The sequence below is a fragment of the Ambystoma mexicanum genome, chromosome 4p, assembly GCF_040938575.1.
Source record: "Ambystoma mexicanum isolate Mex_15411 chromosome 4p, UKY_AmexF1_1, whole genome shotgun sequence".
Taxonomy (NCBI): Eukaryota; Metazoa; Chordata; class Amphibia; order Caudata; family Ambystomatidae; genus Ambystoma; species Ambystoma mexicanum.
This window is the reverse complement of record NC_090927.1, coordinates 54,074,661-54,102,460: the sequence shown is the minus strand read 5'-3', so window position 1 is coordinate 54,102,460 and position 27,800 is coordinate 54,074,661. Positions and strand designations below refer to the sequence as shown.

Sequence of the window (27,800 nt, the reverse complement as noted above, 5' to 3'; positions counted from 1 at the left end):
TATAACATTATAGCACAGGAAGTCAAGAGGTTAGAAATATATACAGCACAAAATAAATGCCAAGACAAGAAGTTGGTATCTACATTTTAAGGGGATTAAACAGCCTGGTTAAAAGTTGCTAATTGATTCAGGAGCCCCGGCACACCAACCTCAAATTATTTTTCTCCAAGAGATGCACTTGTTCAAGGCTGACCAAAATAGCCTCTCTTCAAAACAATAACTAATGGCATGTTCACCCACTATAAATCTAAAAAGGTGGGGGTGACCATTCGCTTGCAAAGGGCTTTTCCTCTCCTCTCTGATCCATAGGGCAAATATGTTTTTGTAATAGGGACAAAACATTCTCTTTTACCTCAATCAATAAGATATAGGCAGGCAAATTTAAATCAAAACTAAGGGGCATGGAGTTAGTAGATACCTGGAGGACACTGTACTGACACTGTAATTATTTGTTTTGAAATGTGAGCCTCTTCCCCCAAGGACATAACAGAAACCAGAGCTGGTTCCTGGAGCCTGGGAGCCAGAGGCTTGCCTACAGAGGAGGAGCAACCTGGAAGGTAGCGCACGCGCGTGTATTATGTAATGTTTGTGAATGAATGCATGATGCATAGGTGGCTGGGCGGATGTGTGTGTGAATCGGTGCACGTGTAAATGAGCAAGTGAATATGTGTGCTTGTGTTAAATGCCTGAATTACTTACCTGTTCTCTCCATTACTCCTAGTGGCAGGGAGAGGAGACATGTGGGAAGGGTGAGGCAGGAGAGGGGTGCGCTATTACATAATGGTCATCAATTACAGGCAGGCATGATATGTATTGGTGGCTAGACTGCATTTTGGTACAGCCAGTCTAGTCATTTCTTTCTGTGGCATGGCTTTTTTACTGGGCAACTAAAATAAAGTAAGCATGATATGTGTTATTACCGCTCTAGACTGGCATTTGGGTGCAGCCAGTATAACCATTTCTTACTGTGTCCTGACATATTTTCTGGGCATATATAATGGAGTAAGCACCACAAGTGTTATTACGTGGGTAGACTAACATTTTGGTGCAGCTAGTCTAGCCATTTCTTACTATGGCTTCACATTTTGTACTGGGCATCTCTGATAAAAAAAAACGCCTGTACCCCGCCCTGGAAGTCTTTCAAAAGTGGCAACCTGCTCCACATAGCTACTCTCAACTCTCGCTCTGCCGTCAAACACTCCTCTGACATCTGCCTCCTCCTTGAAGACCTTGAACTAAATGTTCTAGCTATTACCGAGACATGGTTCATGGCCAGCTCAGTCACGAGTTTTGACACTCTCCTCCCTAAGGGCTACATGATACTCTCTGAGCCCAAGCCCAATCGGCACGAGGGGTGTGTGGCCCTGAGCTTTCCTGAGTGGGTCCCTGCTTCTAACATTACCACTCAGAGTGCCTTGTCTGCAGGCTCTCTATCACTCCTGGCCTCTCGCTGACTATGACCACCATCTACAGGCCACCTGGCCAGGTCACCCTCTTCCTCTCTGAATGGGCTGACCTCACCTCTTCTCTCCTGACCTCTACCTCTAAGCTTCTCCTCCTCTGGGATTTCAACATCCAGCTGCACTTCCCTCACCCCTCATCAGGGTTTTTCTGCAAACTATGCAACTCTCTCTCCCTCTCCATTCTTCCCTCTGGTCCGACACACTCGGCCAGACATACCTTGGATGTTCTCATCTCTTCAGACATCCCCCTCTCCAACCCACTCACCACTCCACTCTCTTGGACTGACCACTTTCTTCTTTCCTCTCACCTGAAACTTCCTGTCCCCATGGCAAGGCCCCCCCCCACTGGCATCTCCAACACTCTGGATATACTTGCCCCTGTTATGAAGATCCGTCTGAAGCCTGCCTCCAAGTGCAACTCTTGGATTAACTCCTACCTGGCCACTCTAACACGCAAGTGCAGAGGAATTCAGCAGAAGTGGACGGCCTCGGGCACATCCTCAGACAAACTGGCCTGCCGCCTGCTCCAAAGGTAATACAGGCTCTCCATCTTCTCGAAGAAGAGGGTCCATATTCAAACGTGCATCTCTGCGGCCACTACCATGGCTGAACTCTTCAAAATCTACAAGGAGCTGGCCAATCCTACTGCAGTCTCCATCTCTCCTAATCCCTCCCAGGCCCTCTGCACAGCTCTGGCTTCTTATTTCCTTACCAAACCCAGGACATCTTGTCCTCACTTGCCTCTGCTCCTCATCTCTCTCCATCCGCATCTCTCAGGCCCCCTCTTATCCCCCTCCGTCTCTCTCCTCCCTCTCGCCTATAAAGCCTGATCTATGAAAGTTTCATCCAAACAGGTGCTCTCCTGCTCCTCCATAACCATTAAGAACAACATAGTTTCCCTTGCTCCAGCCTTGGCCGAATTCTGTAATCATTACTTTGCACTGGATCTTTCGCCTCTCCTCTCAAGCACTCCCTTGTGCTCTCTCTCTTAAAAAAGCCATCTGCTGACTCCTACTACCTGGCTAACTACGTCCTGTTCTCTATGACTCCTTTCCTGGTCAGGCTCTTGCAGAAACTGACCATCTCCCAGCTAACCCTCCACACTTAATCTGTTGGTTGTCTCCATGATCAACAGCCAGAGACACGTAAACTGCTCCCCTGAACACTTGTGAAGATCTGCTCACTAACCTTGATTCTAGCTCTTCCTCCGTCCTCATGCTCCTTGACCTTTCCTCTGTTTTTGACACAGTCAATCACGCCACCCTGATTAACCGTCCCCATGTGAACCTTGGCATCACGGATCAGTCTCTGGCCTGGTCGACATCCTTCCTCTTGGCCCGACCCTGCCAGGTCCAACTTGGCTCATTTCTCTCCACCACCTCTCTCTCCGCATTTGGTGTCCCTCAGGGCTCTGTCCTCTCACCCTAGCACTTCAAAGACTACCTGGCCTCTTTGGTCCACCCGATCTCCACCTTCTCCTCTAACTTATAGTGTTATGCGGATGACACACAACTCTCTTTCAGGCTACCCTCGGCCTCCTCCCCTTCCTCGCTCATTCCTGTCTATCCGCTTTTCAGGCATGGTGCGCCTCCAACGATATCTGCCTTAATGCCAGTAAGACAGAGATGCTTCTCACTAGGATCCCTGCTACCGCTTTCCTACTCTCACTCTGGCCACCCTCCTTGGGCCCCCTCCCCTCGCCCTCTTGTGAGGCTAAAAACCGGGGTGTCATCTTCTGTTAGGGAGAATTCTCATTTTATGGCTAATTTCCCTTACCCATAGAGTCCCCAGCAGCTTTGCTGGATTTGAAGGTTTTTTTTTCTCCTGCTAAGAGTGTGACTCTTTTCCCCACTCTTAGGCATCTTTGCTATGTGTGTTCTAGGCTATTTTTTGTGTTTAATGTCTATGGGGGTTTTCTCACCCTCATAGGAACCATCTTTATACACATGTGTTACACAGCACCCTCAGTGCAGTAACACAGGGGTGTCAAAGTGACCCCCAAACGTAGACTCCATACCCTGGGACTGACTACTCTCTCCCAGGACATGTAAAGTCCCCATTGACTTTACTAGTCAATTTTTATGAACTAAACCAGTACAACCCATCTTACTCTGGAGGTACTGGGAAGGGTTAATAGTTTTTCCCTGGTGTTAATTTTCAAGAGGGTACTGTACAGTCCCTCTCTCAAAAGTTTCTGGCTGGTGGCAGTGGTTACTACTGTAAATATTTGACCGCAAATATTTCCCTATGGGATTTTCCCATTGTTCGAGGCTACCACATTTTCTGACAGCCTCAAACATACCGCTGATTTATTTTAATATTAACTTTACTCCGGTAGTTTTTATTTGCCAGAACTTTAATATAAATTCTTTCTTGTGTCTTTCTCTAAACTCCTAACCCAGGTTGGGGATCCTTTGTTCGTCCTTTTGGCGGGCTTCTGCCAAGAAGCCCTCTTTTTGGCGCCACTGAGTCTGGGGTGGATCCATTGTGTGGGAGGGGGAGTAGGACCCTTGGATAGGGTTTCCTCAGCAACCCATGTCGCACTCTGCCCTGATAGGCTGGAGGGTCTCCCGCCAAGATGACCACTCCACTGTGTGAGTGACAGCTAGGCTGTATGAATGGGGGTCTTTTTGCATAAAAGCAGGGTCCTGAGGACTGGAAGAGCAAGACGTCGCCACTGGAACTAAGAAGCCAAAGAGGAGAGAAGCCAAAGACATCTGCAACGACTGAACCACCGGTGAAGCCCTGCCGCAGCGTCTCACCACTTTTCTCCACACGCCGAGAGAAGATCTTCATCTGCAAGAGCCTTCTTCCATTGAGCTGGTGGGGCCAACCAGTTTGCCAATCGCCTTCCTGGACCTGCCTTGGTCGAATCGCCAGTACCCTGTACTCGGAAACCGGATAGCCAGGCACCCGTCCACCCGGACCGCGATTTAAAGGAGTGTATCTTTTATTCGTTGGGCAGCACCGCAGCTGGTTTCATCCCCAGGTAGCGCAGTAACTCGAACCTTCCTCCACAGCGAGAGCCTCTCTTCCTTTGTTAGATCCCCTAAACTGCAGGAACTACCAGGAACAACCGCCACCGCAGGAGCCACTTCTTCATTCTAAGGTACATTGTTCCGCCAGGCTGCCCTTTTCGCGTGGTAGTGCTAAAGGTGGTTTAAATCCTTTACCTCCCTGTTGGGTTGGCCGCCTCTATCTTCTAAACATTGTCTTTCACCTTCTGCATCCACCTTTTCAAATCGTTAACCAAAGACTTGACTGCAGCTACAAGAACATTTTTCTCCTGGACCCTTTGCCCTGTACCACTGACTCTGACACAGACCTATTGACTCTGGCTAAATGTGTTAGAACTGCCTTCTCAACTAGAACTGTGTTTGTGCACCTACTTCTTATAACCACCTTTTTCTTCCCACTTTTAAAACTTGTAAAGTGCCATTTTGCTCGGTTTTCATTTAAGTATTCTCTATACTAAAGTACTGCCTTGCCTAAACTTGTTCACAAACTTATGGGAAGTGTTGCTAGGGTGTGTAAGAGGATATTCCTGTATAACTTGTGCTTTCCCTCCCTTGTGAGAAATTGCTAGAGTGCCATTTGTGTTTGGTTTTCACTGTGCCGTTTTGCTCAGTTTTCACTTTTTCTCAAACTTGTCTACAATTTAACTAGGGAGTTGTGTATACTTTTCTTGACTGATTTTTACTTGCTTTATTAACTGTGATTACTGTGTTAAACTAGACGTGTGTAAAATAAATATATATATTCTTTTTAATACAAAGCTTTGGTCAGTGTTTCCTTGTGCCATAGTACTGTATCCCTATTGTGTAAACCCTGAATACTGCTCATCTCCCTCTTGAGATAAATCTGACTGCTTAGCCACAGCTACCAACTAAATCTTTGTGGTACAGACTGATACCAAAGGGGATTTATTGCTCATACCTGTATTCTTAATCTTCTGTAGTGCTCCCTAAGGGAACTGCATAGGATTCTGCCTAACATCTTCGACTCCACTCTCTCCTTCTCTCCTCACATCATGGACCTTTCCAAGAAGGCCCACTTCCAGCTGCACCTCCACAGAGGTATTCTCCCTTTCCTCCCCTGCCCCAGGAGCTCTCTTTCTCCAGAGATCTGGTTCGCTCCAGGGTGGACTACTGCAACAGCCCTGAAATCTCTCCACTGGCTCCCAGTATCTGCAAGGATCAAGTTCAAAACCCTCTGCAACGTCCACAAGGCTTTCTGGTGCCATGGGCATCATTACATCCAATTCTATGGACCTACGATCTAGACTAGAGCCCTGCGCTCGTCTACATGTAAGTCTATGCGGGTCAGATGCTTCTCCAAGCAGAGAGTGGGGGGTAGATCTCTCTCCTCTGGAGGGGCCTCCCTCTGGAATGGCCTCCCTCCTCCTCTCAGACTTGATCCGGACCCCCTTAAATTCCGGAAGCTTCTCAAGACCTTCCTCTTCTCCTCTTCTTTCTTGCTCCCGCTCCCCTGCTAACTTACATTCCTGCTCTGCCTGGACTGGCTGCCCTCCGAGTCGTATGTGGCACCAAGCCCCTCCGGCCCAGTCCTCCAGCACTTGCACCTTGGCCCTCCTCGCACTGCCGGGCTGGGACTGCATCCCTGTAGTCCCCTGCCTTCTCTGCACTTAACTCAGAGCCTGCTGCCTTGATTGCACTTCCCCCCCCGTTCCCTTCCCCTGCACTCCTCGATTAACGCACTTGCGCGATCTTAATTTCACAAGGCCTAGTAATGTTACTTGTCTTTCTGTCCTCTGTTTTCCCCCTCACTGTCTTGTTGCGCCTTAAAAGACTTGTGTATAGGAGCATTATAAATGCCAAATCAATCAATCATAAGTGTAATACCTGGCTAGACTGGCATTTGGGTGCAGCCAGTCTAGCCTTCCTTACTGTGGCATGGTATATTTTTCTGGACAGCTATGCTATAGAAAGCATGATAAGTGTTATTATGTGGTTAGATTGGCATTTTGGTGCAGCCCACCAAAGTATGTTTTAGAGTGGCATGGCATTTTTTCTGTGCATCATCAAGGCTACAGCAAACAAGATAAGTGTTATTATGTGTCTGGCCTACATTGTGCAGCCAATTTTGACATGTTTTCTTATTGTGGCATTGCATTTCTAATAGCAAAGCGGAAAGCGAGATCACAGCAGCAAGCACTCAACCCATGTGTGATCTGCAGGTTCAAATCCTGGCATGGCCAAGTCACCCTTTCATTCTTCCAAGGTTCATAAATGAGTGGCAACTTTTGTTGGGATGACAATTGTATTTAAATAAGTGCTATGTTTAGCCTTTGGCAAAAGTTCTATATAAATAACAAATCATGTTCACGAATCAAAGCATTAATGCTCCTGTGCACTGTTGGTGACCGGCATCTATTGGATACTCTAATATCACAGCAACTGGCAATGTAGGGGCTCCACTTATTATATAATGACAATATCTGACATGCAGCTATAACTGGAATAATTTGGAAATAACTGGCCATACAATGCTGAAGTGACAATTCTATGACAGTGCCTCGGCCTATACTGGTCCTATTGGGTCAAACCCTATAATATCATGGCCCCATCCATGGCATATGAAGGCAGCATCCTTATGTGGTTGGTATCTAAAATATTCTTATCTGCCTTAGTACCTATTTGGTATTTTAAAAACTGTACATGTATGTACTTTGTTTAATGCCTGCAAGCCACTTCCGGTGTGTTCACCAGGGTTAAAGAGGAACTGATGCCATCCGGGTCGAAGGTCATGTGACATCACTTCCTTTGATGTCATCAGGTGGGTGATGCCACTTCTGCTACCCCAGGCATTTTGGTAAGCGACGTCCCTGGGAGTTCTCTACATTTTTCTTAAAAAACCTGATACTGCAGATATCTGTGACAGACGAGGAGCCCTGTCATTCATGCAATGAGATAAATTAGCAGACTAGCCCATTACTCTGGAGGAGGGGCCATAGCATCTATTAAACCACATAAAACCCCAGACAGATGGATTCTCAAAGTGTTCTATAAGACTGGGCTCCAGAGTTGATCCCCCATTTGTTCGATCTTATCAATCATTTTAGGCTATACGGTTCACTAACAGATTCAATGGGTTAATCTAACATAACTTGAATCCCAAAAACCTGACAATGACGATTCTATATGTTCTTATCGCCCTGTGGAGAATCAAGGGATTTCATCACTTCTCCCCAGATGGGAGCCCTTCCTTGTGAGGATAAGGAGGGGAGCCTGCTACGCAATATTTCCCCTAGGAGTGTCGGTAAGCGGGACCTCTCACGGAGAGACAACCCTCTTGAGGAGAAGGACTCTGGTTCCATCAAGGAACTCCCTTACCCTATATCATATGAGTCCCTTACACCATAATGGCCTCTGGAAATCCAACTTGAACAAATCACTGTTTGCTATTGTGGCACTACTTCTAAAACTCAAAGGAAAATCAACCATACTGTGAAGAAGACGAATAATAGAGGACTAATGCTGATCACTCCACCATTAAAAAGGGACAATACTGTGAAGAGTAAGAACAATAGAGTGATGAATAATACTTCATGGACAGTGACAGAGGACTATGATCCCCTTCTGGGAGGACCCAACTAAGCAGCTCAAAAAGAGAAGAAGGACTCTAATCAGTTAGTCAACGCCGGCAAGGAGAAGCCTGGGATTTTCAAACCTGCATTGCAGGGACAGCAGAACGAAGCTAGGAAGTCCTGTGCTCAATGAAGGCAACCAGCGGGTGTACGGTGGAAGTACTGAGGGAGCTGGAACCAGGAAAAGGACGGGGAAGAAAACCCCAACACAGACAACCTTTCGCGAGTGGTGGCATGACCCAAGAAGGGTGGACAGTGCTGTTTGTTAACACTGCTGAGACTGCCACAACCGGGACAACGCAGAACGAGTGTCAAGAGAGCAAAAGGGTTCAAAAAGACTGCAAAGCCAACCTGACCAGAAGGAGAAGAATTCCCGTCCTGAGAACAGGACTGGTGATGCCAAACCCCTTGAGAGAAGGTAACCGGGACATCAAGAAACCCGGGAGGGATGTCAGAACTAAAAAGCGCATGAATCATACTTGTCTCAGTAAATATGCTGATTGGAATTCAAGAGTAAACCACTGTGAGCCCAAAGGCCGATATTAAAATTATAAGGAATTACGAAAGATCATTGAGGAAAATAACAAATATCATTATGTCTGTACCAGTGAAAGTGGGGGCAATCAAGCAGTTATTAGAAGAATAAGTGATGAATACTTGGGTACCCAGCCTACTCGTCCCAGTACAAGAATAAGTGAAGAATATTTGGGGGAAGTAAAGAATACTTGGGGACACAGCCTACTCATCCCAGTACAAGAATAAGTGAAGAATACTTGGGGACACAGCGTACTCGTCTCAGAACAAGAATAATTAAAGAATACGTGGGGATACAGCCTACTTGTCCCAGTACAAAAATAAGTGAAGAAGGCTTGGAGACTCTGTTTGTTCGTCGCAGTATACTAATAGCAAATAAAGGAAACAAGTGGATAAAAAGTCCACAGAAGAAAAGTTGGTTTGGATCAAAACAAGCAAGTCTGAATACAGGGAGTGAGAAATAGACACTAAGTTACCAACAAGGGGAAGGGTCAGAACTCTCATTGGATAAACCAAGTGACTTTTGTACAGGAAGAAAAGGGGACAACCCGGAGGAGGAAAAGTCCCCTGGAAGAACTAAAAGAACTGGTTCAAGAAATCACCAAAAGGGAGTCATTCTCCTCAACCCCTTTTTTGGTTGTTTTGTTGAGTGGGAAGATCAGGATAGATTTGTTTTGGGCAAGGGACAGACTATTGCTTTGGGCTACACTATTGGCGACAAGCACCCTAGTTAGTTTTGTGTTAGCGAGGGAAAATCCTTAGAATAGGGATAGGTAGGCCTTTTTCATATTATTTAAATAAAGATTTACTACTGAAATGCAACCACTTGGTCCGCTTCCTTCTCTTGACCTACCACATGCCTATTGCACTTGCAAATCAAGATGGCAAGTTATTTACTAGGATTCTATTAGACGGATTCAGCAGGGTCCTGCAGCCATTAATTGACCCAGATCAATCAGGATTTATCCCTGGAGGAAGTGACGTTGATTACATGGGGAAAATACTTAATTTAATTGGTGCAGAGAACACATTTGATAGGGTTGGCTGGTTGACCAAAGTGCTCTTGTGGTTTGTAATCAGACCCAAAATAATTAAAATGCGAATAGACAACCATACAAATCCTAAAGCAATGATAAAGATAATGGGTCTCTATCCAAAGCATTTCCTCTGGGGCACTGAACCAAACAAGGATACCCCTTACACTGCGCTGGTCGTGGAGCCCTTTGCTGAACATATTATAAAAAACAAAGCGATAACTTCTCTAGGGCGAAGTAACAACATAAAAACAGTTTATTTGCTTCTGACGTGCTTATGACTCATGTGTCCAGAGACCACGGTCCTGGTAGTCCAATCGCAATCTGAGGCTTTCTCCACTGTCTCAGCCTTTAACATGACCAAGACCTAGTAGGCTTGGTTAAAATCTCCTTTTCAATGATTTAGGAGTTTCTTGCTTTCTAAACCCCACACAAAGGGTCCTTCTGGTATCTTTTCTTTCTTGGTCCAGTGTGAAAGTTCCAAAAGCAAAAATGTCTATCCTTTTTTGTTGCAAACAAGGTCCTTGTAAAATAATTCAAAATAGTCCTTGCTTTATCCCGCCTCCTGGCAAATCTCTTCTGGACCAGGATAGGTCGATAGTCACGATGCCAACAAGGTTCACATTTTTGTTGTTGTCTCTAATTGTTCACCTTCTTAGCTTCAGACAGGCTATGGGCTTGGCCAGCCCTGTTAGTTTTGTAATTTCACTTAGCCCCTCATGAGCTAACTGGTTTTGGAGCCCAGGGTGGGCTGCGGGCCTGCTCAGCCCGACTGTGGTGGTTGTTTTTCTCACCCCTCTTCTCGGTGCTCATATTCTCAGTCCGCCATGGACTACGGGCCTGTACAGCCCTGTTTGTTAGCTTATTTCTCTTGCCCGATTCTGGGTTATTCAGGTAATTAGCCCAGCGTGGGCTAACAGCTTCCCCCCCCTTTCTTCACTCTACTTCTTCACCCCTTCATGGGATATTTGGTCTTGCACCCCTGCGTGGGCTTGTAGCTTGCTCAGCCTTATTTTTCTTGGTTTCTCCACCCCATTGCGGAATATTTGGTCTCGCAGCCCTGCATGGTCTTGTGGCTTGCTCGGCCTTACTGTTCTTAGTTTCATCACACATTCATACCTCTCTTCCAGGGTCCGTCCAGGGATTCTATGTCCAGGAAAATGTGCTTCTTCGTTCAAGACCTGGCATCAGTCTGCGCAATCTAGGTTCTCCCTGCACCTTCTACGCTTTGGAGAGCGCAGGAACTGGACATTGCTTTAGTTTGCACATCTGCCTGCTTTTCCTGGTTCGGCTTGTCTTTCTCTCGCTTTAGTGATCCGGGCCTTCCAGACTCTCTGCCTACCACGCTAGCAATGTGGTTGTTCGTTAAAAACAGTGGGTCGGGGGCAACCCCCCATTTCAAAAATAAAATTAAAAAACAAAATTAAAAAAAAGAATTTGGCAAATTTGAGTCGACAAAATTGCATTTCGAAAATATGGCATTCGAAAAAGTCACTTTAAACCTTTCCAGATTGCTGGAGGCCATCCAGCAAGGATTAAATACTTCGAAGGGCCTAGCGATACGTTGCATGGGGAGGACGGCCGTCCTGAACATACCCCCATGACTCTTGTATTTGCTTTAGGCTTTACCTTTCTAGAGCCCCGAAACTGACCTATGACACCGCCAAGATATAGTAAGGAGCTACATATGGGGGTGGAAGACCTGGAAGAATGTCATATATAAACTTGAGGTGCCATGATATCCTGAACTATTACAAAGCAGAACAATTGAGGACTTTGGCTGAATGGATGAGGGCAGAAAGACTAGGTTTTCACGGGCCAGACAGTGGCGGCGGATGTATGTCTTTTGCTTGAAAAAACTGCTGAAAGGTTTTGTGCATGAATCTATTGCCAGAGAATGGGGGGGAGAACCCTGCAGCCCTACACGACGCCATCACCAATGTTACCGCATCAATAAGGAGGTGTGGCTTAGACCAAAATGGTGTCCCTGATCCCTTTATGAGAATCCTATAACAAAACCCACCCTCATAATATGGGAGTTTTAAAGTTGGACCGGAAGGGGGTGTAAGAAGATGGGAGACCTTTTCGCGAAAAAGCCAAATTAACCATTTCCAAGAATGCAAAACAGATTTCACTCTCCAGGACACTGATCAACATCAATATTGGCAGCTCCGACACTGGGCACAGTAGCCATCTCCTACGGCGGAGGGTGTTGGGGTACTACAGATGACTAATATCGGCCCTCTACAGGATGCTATTGAATTTAAAGGAAGCATCCTCAGACAACTAAAGAGAAGGGAAAAAGAGTTACGGATCCCCCTAGATGCGTCACATTGGGATCAGATTCGGAGAATAGCCCACAAGACTTCCAGGAGTGTACAAGTCATAGAAATTCAGTACAAGATATTTCATTGCTGTGGGTACAGTCCTAGGGGGCTACATACATTTGATCCAAATGTTTCTCGTTTCTGCAGGGGGGTTTGGACAACAAGGATCAATGCTACGTATATGGATGGACTGCACCCAGTTACGAGATTTCTAGCTAAGGCTCAGATCATCCATCCGGGATATGTTCAACTGCCCTATACTCAACAGTGCAGAATGTCTAATACTGTGGGTGAATAGAGCTAGCATAGATCAATGTGTTAGCGAGGGTGAGCTCCCGAGTCACGCTTTGATCGTAGCCTTTAAATGGTGAATAGCAGCGCTTTGGGGCAAAAGAGAGCCGCAGCTAAAACTGATGTGGCTGAACAGATGTTGGTTGATATCAGTTATGGAAAGCCTCGCGCACCTGCCACATGGGTCACTGAATAAATGTCATTCAAACTGGGCCCTGTTTTTGAATTACATCAAGAACACTATCATTCATTTGCATAGTTCCTACAAATGAATGGCCTCAATTGGTTTGATTAAGATGATACTGTGCCATGACTTTTATCATGTTTCATTAACCTATCATATGCGTTTCCCTTAAACTATGAGGAAGGGCACCTTGGGGAAGGACACCTTGGGTAAGGGCACCTTAGGGAAGGGCACCTTGGGGAAGGGCACCTTGGGGAAGGGCACCTTGGGGAAGGACACCTTGGGGAAGGAGGCCTTGAGGAAGGGCACCTTAGGGAAGGGCACCTTGGGGAAGGGCACCTTGGGGAAGGACACCTTGGGGAAGGAGGCCTTGAGGAAGGACACCAAGGAAGGGCACCTTGGGGAAGCGCACCTTGGGGAAGGACACCTTGGGGAAGGACACCTTGGGGAAGGACAGCTTGAGGAAGGACACCTTGGGGAAGGACACCTTGGGGAAGGAGGCCTTGAGGAAGGACACCAAGGAAGGACACCTTGGGGAAGGGCACCTTGGGGAAGGAGGCCTTGAGGAAGGACACCAAGGAAGGACACCTTGGGGAAGGACACCTTGGGGAAGGGCACCTTGGGGAAGGAGGCCTTGAGGAAGGACACCAAGGAAGGACACCTTGGGGAAGGACACCTTGGGGAAGGACACCTTGGGGAAGGACAGCTTGAGGAAGGACACCTTGGGGAAGGACACCTTGGGGAAGGAGGCGGGGGGGATAAAAGGAAGTCCATTTTTTTATCATCAAGTTCAAAACTCAATAATGAAATATTCCTTAATGGCACAGACATTGAGCACCTTATAGATGGCATTTTAGGTCTCAGAATAAGTGCATCTAGATGTTTTCAACTAGCAAAAACAGCTCTTCAAGAAACCCCTCTGTAGTTTCTATTCAATCAATAAGCAACTATCATACTTCAATCCACCAGTAAAATGAATGCTATAACTTTTTTGACAGAACCATCATCCCTAGACTTATTTATGCGAGTGAAGGGTGGGGTCCGAAAAAAAGAAAATAGTATACAGAGTGGGCCAAAACTCCCACAGAAGTCCTGCATTTCCAGCTCTGTAAACAGGTGCATCACGTGCACAGAACATGTCCAAATCATGGGTGCAGAGCAGAACTATGGAGACCCCCCTGCTGCACAACATCTAAAAGCCCATCTTGACATGCATGCGCATATCAAGAGCAGTGACCCCAAACTCCCTCCACTGCCAGACACTCAAAGACCCTCAAACCAATAATTGAACAAGATATTCCAGAGCTGCAGACCTGCTGCTGCAGTGCCCCCAGGTTTTCCCAGGAGCAGAAATGATCTCTGGTCCTAGAACAGGCCCTAAGGAAACAATACACAATATATTGGCAAGCATAACTAGGACAGCATCACAAGCTAGAATGCAACATGTCACTGGGACCAAACTTTAAACGTGCACAATATCTACCGTTGGTAAAAGAAAGAGAAATGGAAGCACAGGCAAACACACGCCAAATACAGACTGAGCGGCCACAAGCTGGAAATAGAGATTGTCCGACACAGCTCAAAGAAGCAGCTCAGAGAGGACAGAATGTGTGCACAGTCTGATGGAGGAGAAGTAGAGACTGCGTGACCTTTTCTCCTGCACTGTTCTGCATGCAGCGACAGTCCAAGTAAAACAGGACAAGATCAGCACTGTACCATCCTCAGAGTACCACCAGAACTATTAGAGAGGCCAGCATAATCAGGCAATGCCTGCCACTATAGAAGCCAACGTACATAAGCAATATGGGCTTTAACGAAAAAGCTAAAAACCAAACTGATCGCGACCAAAGGGAGTGTAACACCTCAGCTTCAGCATGCTCAAAAGGGCCTAGTGTATGGTCTATAGATAATTTGACAATCATTGGGAGCTACCAGTTTATATCCAGAGCTGGCTAATCGTCGTCATTTCCTGGAGATTATAAGAGATGGGCCACAGTGTAATTTACCAGAAAGCCTTGGTCCTTGGAGTGCAGAGCTTGGCACTGAGGTGATGTGGTTGAAAAGAGAAGATGCCTGATATCAGACGGCCTGCGGCATGCCGGATGGTTTTCACAGCAGCTTCTAGGGAGGCCCATCATGAAGGTCACTTCCATTGTCTGTATCCATGGCCATAGGTTCGACACTAGGATGAATTTAGCAATCCCAACTGGAATTGAGCCCCATGTTTTCTGATGTGGAGATCGAGGCAAAAAGTCTAGAGTTTAGAACAAACCGAAGGGATTTGGCATTCTTTTTTTTTTTTGGGGAGGTTATGTCTGTGAGGCTCAGCTCACTGTTCGTGCACTTCGTAGATCCCACCGGACACAGAAACAAGTCTCCTTCTCTAGGGGTTCAACAGGAACAGAACACAGGCTTCATGACTTGGGGTTTCACAGAATATACTCAGAATAGCTCTAGCACAGATCACCAGTGGAGGCGAACAGCAGCCGCAAACCAACATCCACAACCTCAGCCTCCCGCACTCATGCTGGGATTACAGGCGCGCGCCACCACGCCTTCATAATCAGAGGTGGGCAATCCCAAACTCTTGACAGGGATGCCTTCCAGCGTTAGCTTTAGGGGTTGGAATGCGATGAAGAAATCAGATGGAATTCCGTTGTCTGAGAGTTTAGTTGCAGGAGATGCCAGGAGATCCAGTCTGTCACCTAGGCTATCAGCAAGGCGAGTGATGTCTCATTCCGTCATGATCGTGAGGTAAAGAGGGGTGTCTTGGTCTATGATGTGACTCCCAAATCATATCATTATGCCTTAAGAGCTGCAACTGGCATTTTACGCAGAGAACACATCTCATTGGCTAGGAGAGAGGCACACTGGCTACCCATCAAAGAAAGGGTGGTCTTCAAAACCCTTGCCCTAACACATAAATGTCTTCACGGACTCGCACCCCCCTATCTCGTACAAAGAATCCACAAACAAACAGCTTCCAGACCCTCCAGGGCCGCTTATGCCAACTGCATCCTGACTCACACGCGCAGAGTGCGTGCTGGGGGCCCATCAATGGCAGCCTCTCTCTGGAACAACCTCCCAAACGAGATCAGATCAACCGAATCCCATTCTGCCTTCCGCAAGGCATTAAAAACTAGGCTCTTTGTCTAGAGGGCTCACCCATGTACGATTCCTGACACATGCTCCATCTCTGAATATTAAATATCACACCTTACATTGTATGCATAAGACTGTTTCTCTGTATCGTACCAACCAAAGCAAAGTTTTTCTGGGCCGCTTATTGTAACCCTCAGGCAAGCCTTCTTAAGTATCCTTGATAGCGCCTCTATGCCTGTGGGCTGCAGTGAACTTTACAAATGCAAAATAAAATACAAATAAATAAATATCATGGCAATACCTGGCAAATGATGATACACTTTGGGAATGTTTTTGCATTTGCATGTGCTTCCTAATGCCAAAATAAAACCCCCTATTTCTACAGTGCTTAAAAAGGGAGGTTTACTTCCAACATACTCCATCAACAATCTTGCTAGGAAGGGATTAAGAAATGGTTTGGTGATGGTGAGAAATAAGAGTGAGGGCATGGAAGGGAGCAAGACATGGTTTGGGATGCTGGAAGGACCATGGAGCGAACAAGATATGGCATCTTCATATTGGGAGGAGAAGAGAGTAAGGCAGGAAGGGAATAACGCATGGTCTGATGATGGTGGGAGAAGAAGAGAAGAGTGAGGCCATGGAAGGAGACCGCAGATCCAGTGAGGCCGATAGAGATGCGACAGTGAGACTCCAGCACCAGTGTGTGGTGGAAGCAGCATAACATGTTGCACATTCTACCCTCCAGTGTTTCTACACCCCAGTGAAAAAAGAAAATAATCTTCCCTAATCACAGAGGTCGGAAAGGTTGCAGGCGACCTTCACATAGCTGCGAGTGCTTCAGCGCTCTGTAGAAGAGTGCAGAGAGTGAGCGTGCATGTTAGTGCAGTCACAGAGGTCGGAAAGGTTGCAGGCGACCTTCACATAGCTGCGAGTGCTTCAGCGCTCTGTAGAAGAGTGCAGAGAGTGAGCGTGCATGTTAGTGCAGTCACAGAGGTCGGAAAAGTTGCAGCAGACCATCACATAGCTGCGAGTGCTTCAGCGCTCTGTAGAAGAGTGCAGAGAGTGAGCGTGCATGTTAGTGCAGTCACAGAGGTCGGAAAGGTTGCAGGCGACCGTCACATAGCTGCGAGTGCTTCAGCGCTCTGTAGAAGAGTGCAGAGAGTGAGCGTGCATGTTAGTGCAGTCACAGAGGTCGGAAAGGTTGCAGGCGACCTTCACATAGCTGCGAGTGCTTCAGCGCTCTGTAGAAGAGTGCAGAGAGTGAGCGTGCATGTTAGTGCAGTCACAGAGGTCGGAAAGGTTGCAGGCGACCTTCACATAGCTGCGAGTGTTTCAGCGCTCTGTGGAAGAGTGCAGAGAGTGAGCGTGCATGTTAGTGCAGTCACAGAGGTCGGAAAGGTTGCAGGCGACCTTCACATAGCTGCGAGTGCTTCAGCGCTCTGTGGAAGAGTGCAGAGAGTGCGCGTGCATGTTAGTGCAGCCACAGAGGACGGAAAGGTTGCAGGCGACCTTCACATAGCTGCGAGTGCTTCAGCGCTCTGTAGAAGAGTGCAGAGAGTGAGCGTGCATGTTAGTGCAGCCACAGATGTCGGAAAGGTTGCAGGCGACCTTCACATAGCTGCGAGTGCTTCAGCGCTCTGTAGAAGAGTGCAGAGAGTGAGCGTGCATGTTAGTGCAGTCACAGAGGTCGGAAAGGTTGCAGGCGACCTTCACATAGCTGCGAGTGCTTCAGCGCTCTGTAGAAGAGTGCAGAGAGTGAGCGTGCATGTTAGTGCAGTCACAGAGGTCGGAAAGGTTGCAGGCGACCTTCACATAGCTGCGAGTGCTTCAGCGCTCTGTAGAAGAGTGCAGAGAGTGAGCGTGCATGTTAGTGCAGTCACAGAGGTCGGAAAGGTTGCAGGCGACCTTCACATAGCTGCGAGTGCTTCAGCGCTCTGTAGAAGAGTGCAGAGAGTGAGCGTGCATGTTAGTGCAGTCACAGAGGTCGGAAAGGTTGCAGGCGACCTTCACTTAGCTGCGAGTGCTTCAGCGCTCTGTAGAAGAGTGCAGAGAGTGAGCGTGCATGTTAGTGCAGTCACAGAGGTCGGAAAGGTTGCAGGCGACCTTCACATAGCTGCGAGTGCTTCAGCGCTCTGTAGAAGAGTGCAGAGAGTGAGCGTGCATGTTAGCGCAGTCACAGAGGTCGGAAAGGTTGCAGGCGACCTTCACATAGCTGCGAGTGCTTCAGCGCTCTGTAGAAGAGTGCAGAGAGTGCGCGTGCATGTTAGCGCAGTCACAGAGGTCGGAAAGGTTGCAGGCGACCTTCACATAGCTGCGAGTGCTTTAGCGCTCTGTAGAAGAGTGCAGAGAGTGCGCGTGCATGTTAGTGCAGTCACAGAGGTCGGAAAGGTTGCAGGCGACCTTCACATAGCTGCGAGTGCTTCAGCGCTCTGTAGAAGAGTGCAGAGAGTGAGCGTGCATGTTAGTGCAGTCACAGAGGTCGGAAAGGTTGCAGGCGACCTTCACATAGCTGCGAGTGCTTCAGCGCTCTGTAGAAGAGTGCAGAGAGTGAGCGTGCATGTTAGTGCAGTCACAGAGGTCGGAAAGGTTGCAGGCGACCTTCACATAGCTGCGAGTGCTTCAGCGCTCTGTAGCAGAGTGCAGAGAGTGAGCGTGCATGTTAGTGCAGTCACAGAGGTCGGAAAGGTTGCAGGCGACCTTCACATAGCTGCGAGTGCTTCAGCGCTCTGTAGAAGAGTGCAGAGAGTGAGCATGCATGTTAGTGCAGTCACAGAGGTCGTAAAAGTTGCAGCAGACCATCACATAGCTGCGAGTGCTTCAGCGCTCTGTAGAAGAGTGCAGAGAGTGCGCGTGCATGTTAGTGCAGTCACAGAGATTGGGAAAGCTGCAACAGACCTTCACATAGCTGCGAGTGCTTCAGCGCTCTGTAGAAGAGTGCAGAGAGTGAGCGTGCATGTTAGTGCAGTCACAGAGGTCGGAAAGGTTGCAGGCGACTTTCACATAGCTGCGAGTGCTTCAGCGCTCTGTAGAAGAGTGCAGAGAGTGAGCGTGCATGTTAGTGCAGTCACAGAGGTCGGAAAGGTTGCAGACGACCTTCACATAGCTGTGAGTGCTTCAGCGCTCTGTAGAAGAGTGCAGAGAGTGAGCGTGCATGTTAGTGCAGTCACAGAGGTCAGAAAGGTTGCAGGCGACATTCACATAGCTGCGAATGCTTCAGCGCTATGTAGAAGAGCGCAGAGAGTGAGCGTGCATGTTAGTGCAGACACAGAGGTCGGATAAGTTGCAGAAGACTTTCACATAGCTGTGAGTGCTCCAGCGCTCTGTAGAAGAGTGCAGAGAGTCTGCATGCATGTTAGTGCAGTCACAGAGGTCGGAAAAGTTGCAGCAAACCTTCATATAGCTGCGAGTGCTTCAGTGCTCTATAGAAAAGTGCAGAGTGCGCATGCCTGTTAGTGCAGTCATAGAGGTCGGAAAAGTTGCAGCAGACTTTCACATAGCTGTGAGTGCTTCAGCGCTCTGTAGAAGAGTGCAGAGAGTGTGCATGCATGTTAGTGCAGCCACAGAGGTCGGAAAAGTTGCAGCAGACTTTGACATAGACATAGCTGCGTGTGGTTCAGCGCTCTGTAGAAGAGTGGAGAGAGTGCGCATGCATGTTAGTGCAGCCACAGAGGTCGGAAAAGTTGCGGCAGAATTTCACATAGCTGCGAGTGCTTCAGCGCTCTGTAGAAGAGTACAGAGTTTGCACATGCATGTTAGTGCAGTCACAGAGGTCGGAAAAGTTGCAGTAGACCATCACATAGCTGCAAGTGCTTCAGTGCTCTGTAGAAAAGTGCAGAGTGCGCGTGCATGTTAGTGCAGTCATAGAGGTCAGGAAAGTTGCAGCAAACTTTCACATAGCTGTGAGTGCTTCAGTGCTCTCTAGAAGAGTGCAGAGAGTGCATCTGCATGTTAGTGCAGTCACAGAGATCGGGAAAGTTGCAGCAAACTTTCACATAGCTGTGAGTGCTTCAGTGCTCTCTAGAAGAGTGCAGAGAGTGCATGTGCATGTTAGTGCAGTCACAGAGATTGGGAAAGCTGCAACAGACCTTCACATAGCTGCGATTGCTTCAGCGCTCTATAGAAGAGTGCAGAGAGTGCGCATGCATGTTAGTGCAGCCACAGAGGTCGGAAAAGTTGCAGCAGACCTTCACATAGCTGTGAGTGCTTCAGCGCGCTGTAGAAGTGTGCAGAGGGTGCGCGTGCATGTTAGTGCAGGTACACCAACTTTCAAATGGAGTCAGTTCCCCCATAGAATGGGATTGTAGCTGGCACAGCACCTGCACACATGTGGGTACCAGAGAGCATCCCCTCCCTTTTTTAATGTGCACCTTGGGGCATGCTCTGACTGTGTGCCACCTCCAGGGATGTGTGCATGCAGACAGCCTGGTGGCCGATGTGCATGTTTTGCAAATGAGGGAAGGGTCCCTTAATAATATCCACACACAGAGACGTGACGCAAGTATACATGTGTTATTACAAAAGGGCCCTTGCGACCTCAATGAGCCATCTCTGCATGGTGCAGACATTTATTAAGTGCACTCATGGTTTTGGAATGCTGAGCAGAAGCCCGGGAGGCCAGGTTGGGAGACAGACAAGGTTTAGTGATGATGAGAGGAGTAAGTAATAAGACCAGGGAGGTTTGGTGACGGTATGGTTGACTTAGTGCACTCCTATTTTGTTCCCAAAGGTTAAATAATTAATAGAAAAGTTGATGGGGTGCGGAGGAGAACCCCAACCCTGACACTGGGTTGTACAAATGAATATAAAACAACAGATGTCCACAACCTTGTGGAACTCTCCCGTCCCCTGCACACCCAAGTTATATGCATATACCATCAATAGTAATTGGTTTAATTAATATTCAAATAAGGTGGATGTAAATAATGTCATTCTTACTACAGTTTTTTGTAAAATAGATCAACTGTTTTTACTTCATCAATTTTGTATTGATCTAGTACATTTTTTGATACATAATTATTGTTTCTGGTTGATTCAAAACCAAATCTTCACCTAAATATATACATAATAATAATCATAATTGAGTAGACAATTACACGCATTGAATATGGGAAGGTCTTATTTTCACCAAACTATACACGATTAATTAAACCAATTACTATTGTATATACAATACAACTTGGGTGTGCAGGGGACGGGAGAGTTCAACAAGGTTGTGGACATCTGTTGTTTTATATCATTTGGTGATCACCAGGGGAGAAAGGAGTAAGACCGGGGAGGGAGCCAGAGGAGGTTTGTTGATGATGAGAAGAGAAAGGAGTAAACCAGGGAGGGAGCCAGACGAGGTTTGGTGATGATGAGAGGAGGAAGGCCAGGGAGGGAGCCAGGCGAGGTTTGGTGACCATGAGAGGAGGAAGGCCAGGGAGGGAGCCAGGCGAGGTTTGGTGATGATGAGAAGAGAAAGGAGTAAGACCAGGGAGGGAGCCAGGCGAGGTTTGGTGATGATGAGAAGAGAAAGGAGTAAGACCAGGGAGGCAGCCAGGCAAGGTTTGATAATGATGAGAGGGGGAAGGCTCGGGAGAGAGCCAGGCGAGGTTTGGTGAGGATGAGAAGAGAAAGGAGTAAGACCAGGGAGGGAGCCAGACGAGGTTTGGTGATGATGAGAAGAGAAAGGAGTAAGACCAGGGAGGGAGCCAGATGAGGTTTGGTGATGATGAGAGGAGGAAGGCCCGGGAGGGAGCCAGACAAGGTTTGGTGATGATATGAAGAGAAAGGAGTAAGACCAGGGAGGGAGCCAGATGAGGTTTGGTGATGATGAGAGGAGGAAGGCCCGGGAGGGAGCCAGGCGAGGTTTGGTGATGATGAGAAGAGAAAGGAGTAAGACCGGGGACGGAGCCAGACGAGTTTTGGTGATGATCAGAAGAGAAAGGGGTAAGACCAGGGAGGGAGCCAGACGAGGTTTGGTGATGATGAGAGGAGGAAGGCCCGGGAGGGAGCCAGGCTAGGTTTGGTGATGATGAGAAGAGAAAGGAGTAAGACCAGGGAGGCAGCCAGACGAGGTTTGGTGATGATGAGAGGAGGAAGGCCCGGGAGGGAGCCAGGCGAAGTTTGGTGATGATGAGAAGAGAAAGGAGTAAGACCAGGGAGGGAGCCAGACAAGGTTTGGTGATGATGAGAAGAGAAAGGAGTAAGACCAGGGAGGGAGCCAGACGAGGTTTGGTGATGATGAGAGGAGGAAGGCCCGGGAGAGAGCCAGGCGAGGTTTGGTGCTGATGAGAAGAGAAAGGAGTAAGACCAGGGAGGGAGCCAGGCGAGGTTTGGTGATGATGAGAAGAGAAAGGAGTAAGACCAGGGAGGGAGCCAGACGAGGTTTGGTGATGATGAGAAGAGAAAGGAGTAAGACCAGGGAGGGAGCCAGACGAGGTTTGGTGATGATGAGAAGAGGAAGGCCCGGGAGGGAGCCAGGCAAGGTTTGGTGATGATGAGAAGAGAAAGGAGTAAGACGAGGGAGGGAGCCAGACGAGGTTTGGTGATGATGAGAAGAGAAAGGAGCGAGACCAGGGAGGGAGCCAGACAAGGTTTGGTGATGATGAGAGGAGGAAGGCCCGGGAGGGAGCCAGACGAGGTTTGGTGATGATGAGAAGAGAAAGGGGTAAGACCAGGGAGTGAGCCAGACAAGGTTTGGTGATGATGAGAGGAGGAAGGCCCGGAGGGAGCCAGGCGAGGTTTGGTGATGACAAGAGAAAGGAGTAAGACCAGGGAGGGGGCCAGATGAGGTTTGGTGATGATGAGAGGAGGAAGGCCCGGGAGGGAGCCAGGCGAGGTTTGGTGATGATAAGGAGAGAAAGGAGTAAGACCAGGGAGGGAGCCAGGCGAGGTTTGGTGATGATGAGAAGAGAAAGGAGTAAGACAAGGGAGGGAGCCAGACAAGGTTTGGTGATGATGAGAGGAGGAAGGCCCAGGAGGGAGCCAGGCGAGGTTTGGTGATGACAAGAGAAAGGAGTAAGACCAGGGAGGGGGCCAGATGAGGTTTGGTGATGATGAGAAGAGAAAGGAGTAAGACCAGGGAGGGAGCCAGACGGGGTTTGGTGATGATGAGAGGAGGAAGATTCGGGAGGGAGCCAAGTGAGTTTTGGTGATGATGAGAAGAGAAAGGAGTAAGACCAGGGAGGGAGCCAGACGAGGTTTGGTGATAATGAGAAGAGAAAGGAGTAAGACCCAGGAAGGAGCCAGGCGAGGTTTGGTGATGATGAGAAGAGAAAGGAGTAAGACCCGGGAGGGAGCCAGATGAGGTTTGGTGATGATGAGAAGAGAAAGGAGTAAGACCAGGGAGGGAGCCAGACGAGGTTTGGTGATGATGAGAGGAGGAAGGCCGGGAGGGAGCCAGGTGAGGATTGATGATGATGAGAAGAGAAAGGAGTAAGGCCAGGGAGGGAGCCAGACGAGGTTTGGCGATGATGAGAGGAGGAAGGCCCAGGAGGGAGCCAGGCACGGTTTGGTGATGATGAGAAGAGAAAGGAGTAAGACCAGGGAGGGAGCCAGACAAGGTTTGGTGATGATGAGAGGAGGAAGGCAGGGAAGGAGCCAAACGAGGTTTGGTGATGATGAGAGGAAAAAGGAGTAAGACCAGGGAGGGAGCCAGACAAGGTTTGGTGATGAGAGGAGGAAGGCCAAGGAGGGTGCCAGATGGGGTTTGGTGACGATGAGAGGCAAAGGGAGTAAGGCCATGGAGGGAGCTAGCCATGGTTTGGTGATGATGAGAGGAAAAGGGAATAAGGCCTGGGAGGGAGAAAAAGCAGGTTTGGTGATTATGATAGGAAAAGAGAGTAAGGCCAGGGAGAGAGAATGACATGGTTTGGTGATGATGAGAGGTAAAATGAGTAAATCCAGGGAAGGAAGAAGACAATGTCTGGCGATTATGAGTGGAGAAACGAGTAAGGCCTGGGAGGGAGCTAAACGTGGTTTGGTGATAAGAGGAGAAAGGGGGAAGGCCTTGCAGGTAGACAGACCAGGTTTGGCAGTGATGAGAGTAGAAAGGCCAGGGAGGTGGACAGACAATGTGATTATGAGAGGAGAAACAAGTAACGGCAGGGAAGGAGACAGAGAAGATTTGGTGATGCTGGGAGGAGAAAGAGGTAACACGAAGGAGTGAGAATGACAAGGTTTGCTGATGCTGGGAGGAGAAAGTAGTAACACCAAGGAGGGAGAATGACAAGGTTTGGTGATGCTGGGAGGAGAAAGAAATAACACCAAGGAGGGAGAATGACAAGGTTTGGTGATGCTGGGAGGAGAAAGTAGTAACACCAAGGAGGAAGAATGACAAGGTTTGATGATGCTAGGAGGAGAAAGAGGTAACACTAAGGAGGGAGAATGACATGGTTTGGTGATGCTAGGAGGAGAAAGAGGTAATACCAAGGAGGGAGAATGACATGGTTTGGTGATGCTAGGAGGAGAAAGAGGTAACACCAAGGATGGAGAATGACGAGGCTTGGTGATGCTGAGAGGAGAAACAAGTATGGTAAGGGAGGGAGCTCGACAGGGTTTGGTGATGCTGGGAAAAGAAAGGAGTAATATCAGGGAGGGAGAATTACATGGTTTGGTGATAAGAGGAGAAACAGGTAACGCCAGGGGGGGAGATGGAAAAGGCTTGGTGATTGTGAGAGGAGACAGGAGTAAGGCCAGGGAGGTGGACAGACAATGTGATTATGAGAGGAGAAACAAGTAACAACAGGGAAGGAGACAGAGAAGATTTGGTGATGCTGGGAGGTGAAAGGAGTAACGCCAAGGAGGAAGACAGAAAAGGTTTGGTGATGCTGGGAGGAGAAAGCAGTAACACCAAGGAGGGAGAATGACAAGGTTTGGTGATGCTGGGAGGAGAAAGAAATAACTCCAAGGAGGGAGAATGACATGGTTTGGTGATGCTGGGAGGAGAAAGAGGTAACACCAAGGAGAGAGAATTACAAGGTTTAGTGATGCTGGGAGGAGAAAGTAGTAACACCAAGGAGGGAGAATGACAAGGTTTGGTGATGCTGGGAGGAGAAAGAGGTAATACCTAGGAGGTAGAATGACAAGGTTTGGTGATGCTGGGAGGAGAAAGAAGTAACACCAAGGAGGGAGAATGACAAGGTTTGGTGATGCTGGGAGGAGAAAGTAGTAACACCAAGGAGGGAGAATGATAAGGTTTAGTGATGCTAGGAGGAGAAAGAGGTAACACCAAGGAGGTAGAAGGACAAGGTTTGGTGATGCTGGGAGGAGAAAGAAATAACACCAAGGAGGGAAAATGACATGGTTTGGTGATGCTGGGAGGAGAAAGCATTAACACCAAGGAGGGAGAATGACAAGGTTTGGTGATGCTGGGAGGAGAAAGCAGTAACACCAAGGAGGGAGAAGGACAAGGTTTAGTGATGCTAGGAGGAGAAAGAGGTAACACCAAGGAGGGAGAAGGACAAGGTTTGGTGATGCTGGGAGGAGAAAGAAATAACACCAAGGAGGGAAAATGACATGGTTTGGTGATGCTGGGAGGAGAAAGCAGTAACACCAAAGAGGGAGAATGACAAGGTTTGGTGATGCTGGGAGGAGAAAGAAATAACACCAAGGAGGGAGAATGACATGGTTTGGTGATGCTGGGAGGAGAAAGAGGTAACACCAAGGAGAGAGAATGACAAGGTTTGGTGATGCTGGGAGGATAAAGTAGTAACACCAAGGAGGGAGAATGACAAGGTTTGGTGATTCTGGGAGGAGAAAGAAATAACACCATGGAGGGAGAATGACAAGGTTGGTGATGCTAGGAGGTGAAAGAGGTAATACCTAGGAGGGAGAATGACAAGGTTTGGTGATGCTGGGAGGAGAAAGAAGTAACCAAGGAGGGAGAATGACAAGGTTTGGTGATGCTGGGAGGAGAAAGTAGTAACACCAAGGAGGGAGAATGACAAGGTTTAGTGATGCTAGGAGGAGAAAGAGGTAACACCAAGGAGGGAGAAGGACAAGGTTTGGTGATGCTGGGAGGAGAAAGAAATAACACCAAGGAGGGAAAATGACATGGTTTGGTGATGCTGGGAGGAGAAAGCAGTAACACCAAGGAGGGAGAAGGACAAGGTTTGGTGATGCTGAGAGGAGAAAGAAATAACACCAAGGAGGGAGAATGACATGGTTTGGTGATGCTGGGAGGAGAAAGTAGTAACACCAAGGAGGGAGAATGACAAGGTTTGGTGATGCTAGGAGGAGAAAGTAGTAACACCAAGGAGGGAGAATGACGAGGCTTGGTGATGCTGAGAGGAGAAACAAGTATGGTAAGGGAGGGAGCTAGACAGGGTTTGGTGATGCTGGGAAAAGAAAGGTTTAATATCAGGGAGGGAGAATGACATGGTTTGGTGATAAGAGGAGAAACAGGTAACGACAGGGGGGGAGATGGAAAAGGTTTGGTGATTGTGAGAGGAGAAAGGAGGAAGGCCTTGCAGGGAGACAGACAAGGTTTGGCAGTGATGAGAGGAGAAAGGAGTAAGGCCAGGGAGGTGGACAGACAATGTGATTATGAGAGGAGAAACAAGTAACGACAGGGAAGGAGACAGAGAAGATTTGGTGATGCTGGGAGGAGAAAGCAGTAACACCAAGGAGGGAGAAGGACAAGGTTTGGTGATGCTGGGAGGAGAAAGCAGTAACACCAAGGAGGGAGAATGACAAGGTTTGGTGATGCTAGGAGGAGAAAGAGGTAACACCAAGGAGGGAGAATGACAAGGTTTGGTGATGCTAGGAGGAGAAAGAGGTAATACCAAGGAGGAGAATGACAAGGTTTGGTGATGCTACTAGGAGAAAGAGGTAACACCAAGAATGGAGAATGACGAGGTTTGGTGATGCCGAGAGGAGAAACAAGTATGGTAAGGGAGGGAGCTAGACAGGGTTTGGTGATGCTGGGTAAAGAAAGGAGTAATGTCAGGGAGGGAGAATGACATGGTTTGGTGATAAGAGAAGAAACGGGTAATGCGAGGGAGAGAAGGTTTGATGAAGTTGCGGGGAGAAAGGAGTAAGAGGGGGGAGGGCGAATGACATGGTGATGATAAGGGGAGAAAGAGGTAATGCCAGGGAGGGAGACGGAAAGGTTTGTTGATGTTGGGGGAAGAAAGGAGTAAGGGCAGGGAGGGAGAATGCAAGAAAGCGCAATCAGGTAAATACACATGGAACAAGGGAGACAGCAGAAGCTCCTTACTCTAGTTTTTGTATTTTGCAGCCGGGCTGTTTCAGTCCCTCACACAGCTCCCTCATTCCGAGCTCTGTGACGTCATTGTAGCTGAGCACTAGTTCAGTGAGAGTCTGGTTCGTGCTCAGCATGGCCGACAGCTCTCCGCAGCATGGGACCGTGATCGAGCATTCCCAGAACCTACAAAGGGGAATACATAAATAAATAAATATCTGCGCTTCACGTGCTCCACTACTGAACATGGATAAAGTGAACTCGCTCCTTGGGCCATTCACTGCATCTCCCCTTCCGCCCCCCCCCCCCCCCCTTAGCGGATGTGGCCTAATAGATCAGCAGTATGCAGGCAATGGGGGGGTAATGCAAGGGGGTTGTGGAGTCAAAGTCTGCGCTGCTGCCCCTCCAGTGGCGTTAGACTACTACTATTGAAAAGCAAGCCAGCATGCAAATTCTCATTGCATTAACCAAATGCGAAAAGGTGTTTACAGATTGAACAAAAATGCAAAAATTGCAGAGTAAAAAGAAATTAACATTAAATGTGTACCCTGCAATTTCCCTATACATATAAACTGGAGTGATTGATAAAGCAAATGCCTTACCCTTTGCGCTACTAAGGTGCAAGGCTGCCACTTGCATTACAAGAGACATCCATGTGTTGGCTTTTGACAGGACTAACCTTAGTCTATTGTAACATAAAGGTAATTCAGGAATAATGTGTGAAAATCAAAGTTGTCCATATATTTTTTATATTTCTTATTGTAACTTATTTGTACTTTTTAATATCAACAAAAGAACAATTACAGAAACGAAAGTAGGCGCAGCTTCTCCAAGGATAGTGTGATGGATCTAGCAACATCACCACATTCCTTCTCTGGAGGGAAGCTTCCCTTGCTTGGCCAGGGAATGGCAGAAGCTACCTGACTGGCCCTGGGGTGGCTATCTGCGGGAGGCCACGTGGGAGAGGGCAAACTCCAGGAAGACAGAACAAAAATACTGGATCAAAATAACTCTCCAGCCTTGATTCCTAATGAGAGTACGGGCAATTCTCAGTCGCACTGCGCCCAAGAGTG

At 48.0% G+C, this 27,800-nt stretch overlaps 1 protein-coding gene across 2 annotated transcripts in view; it reads right to left on the bottom strand.

Annotated features, from left to right (window-relative positions):
* LOC138452985 (NACHT, LRR and PYD domains-containing protein 3-like) overlaps positions 1-27,800 on the bottom strand; it is a 481,434-nt gene that overhangs the window by 329,712 nt on the left and 123,922 nt on the right. For both annotated transcript variants that reach the window (XM_069605362.1, XM_069605363.1), the window contains exon 5: positions 26,743-26,913. In XM_069605362.1, the coding sequence (XP_069461463.1) occupies positions 26,743-26,913 (171 nt within the window). The remainder of the gene's footprint in view (positions 1-26,742; positions 26,914-27,800) is intronic.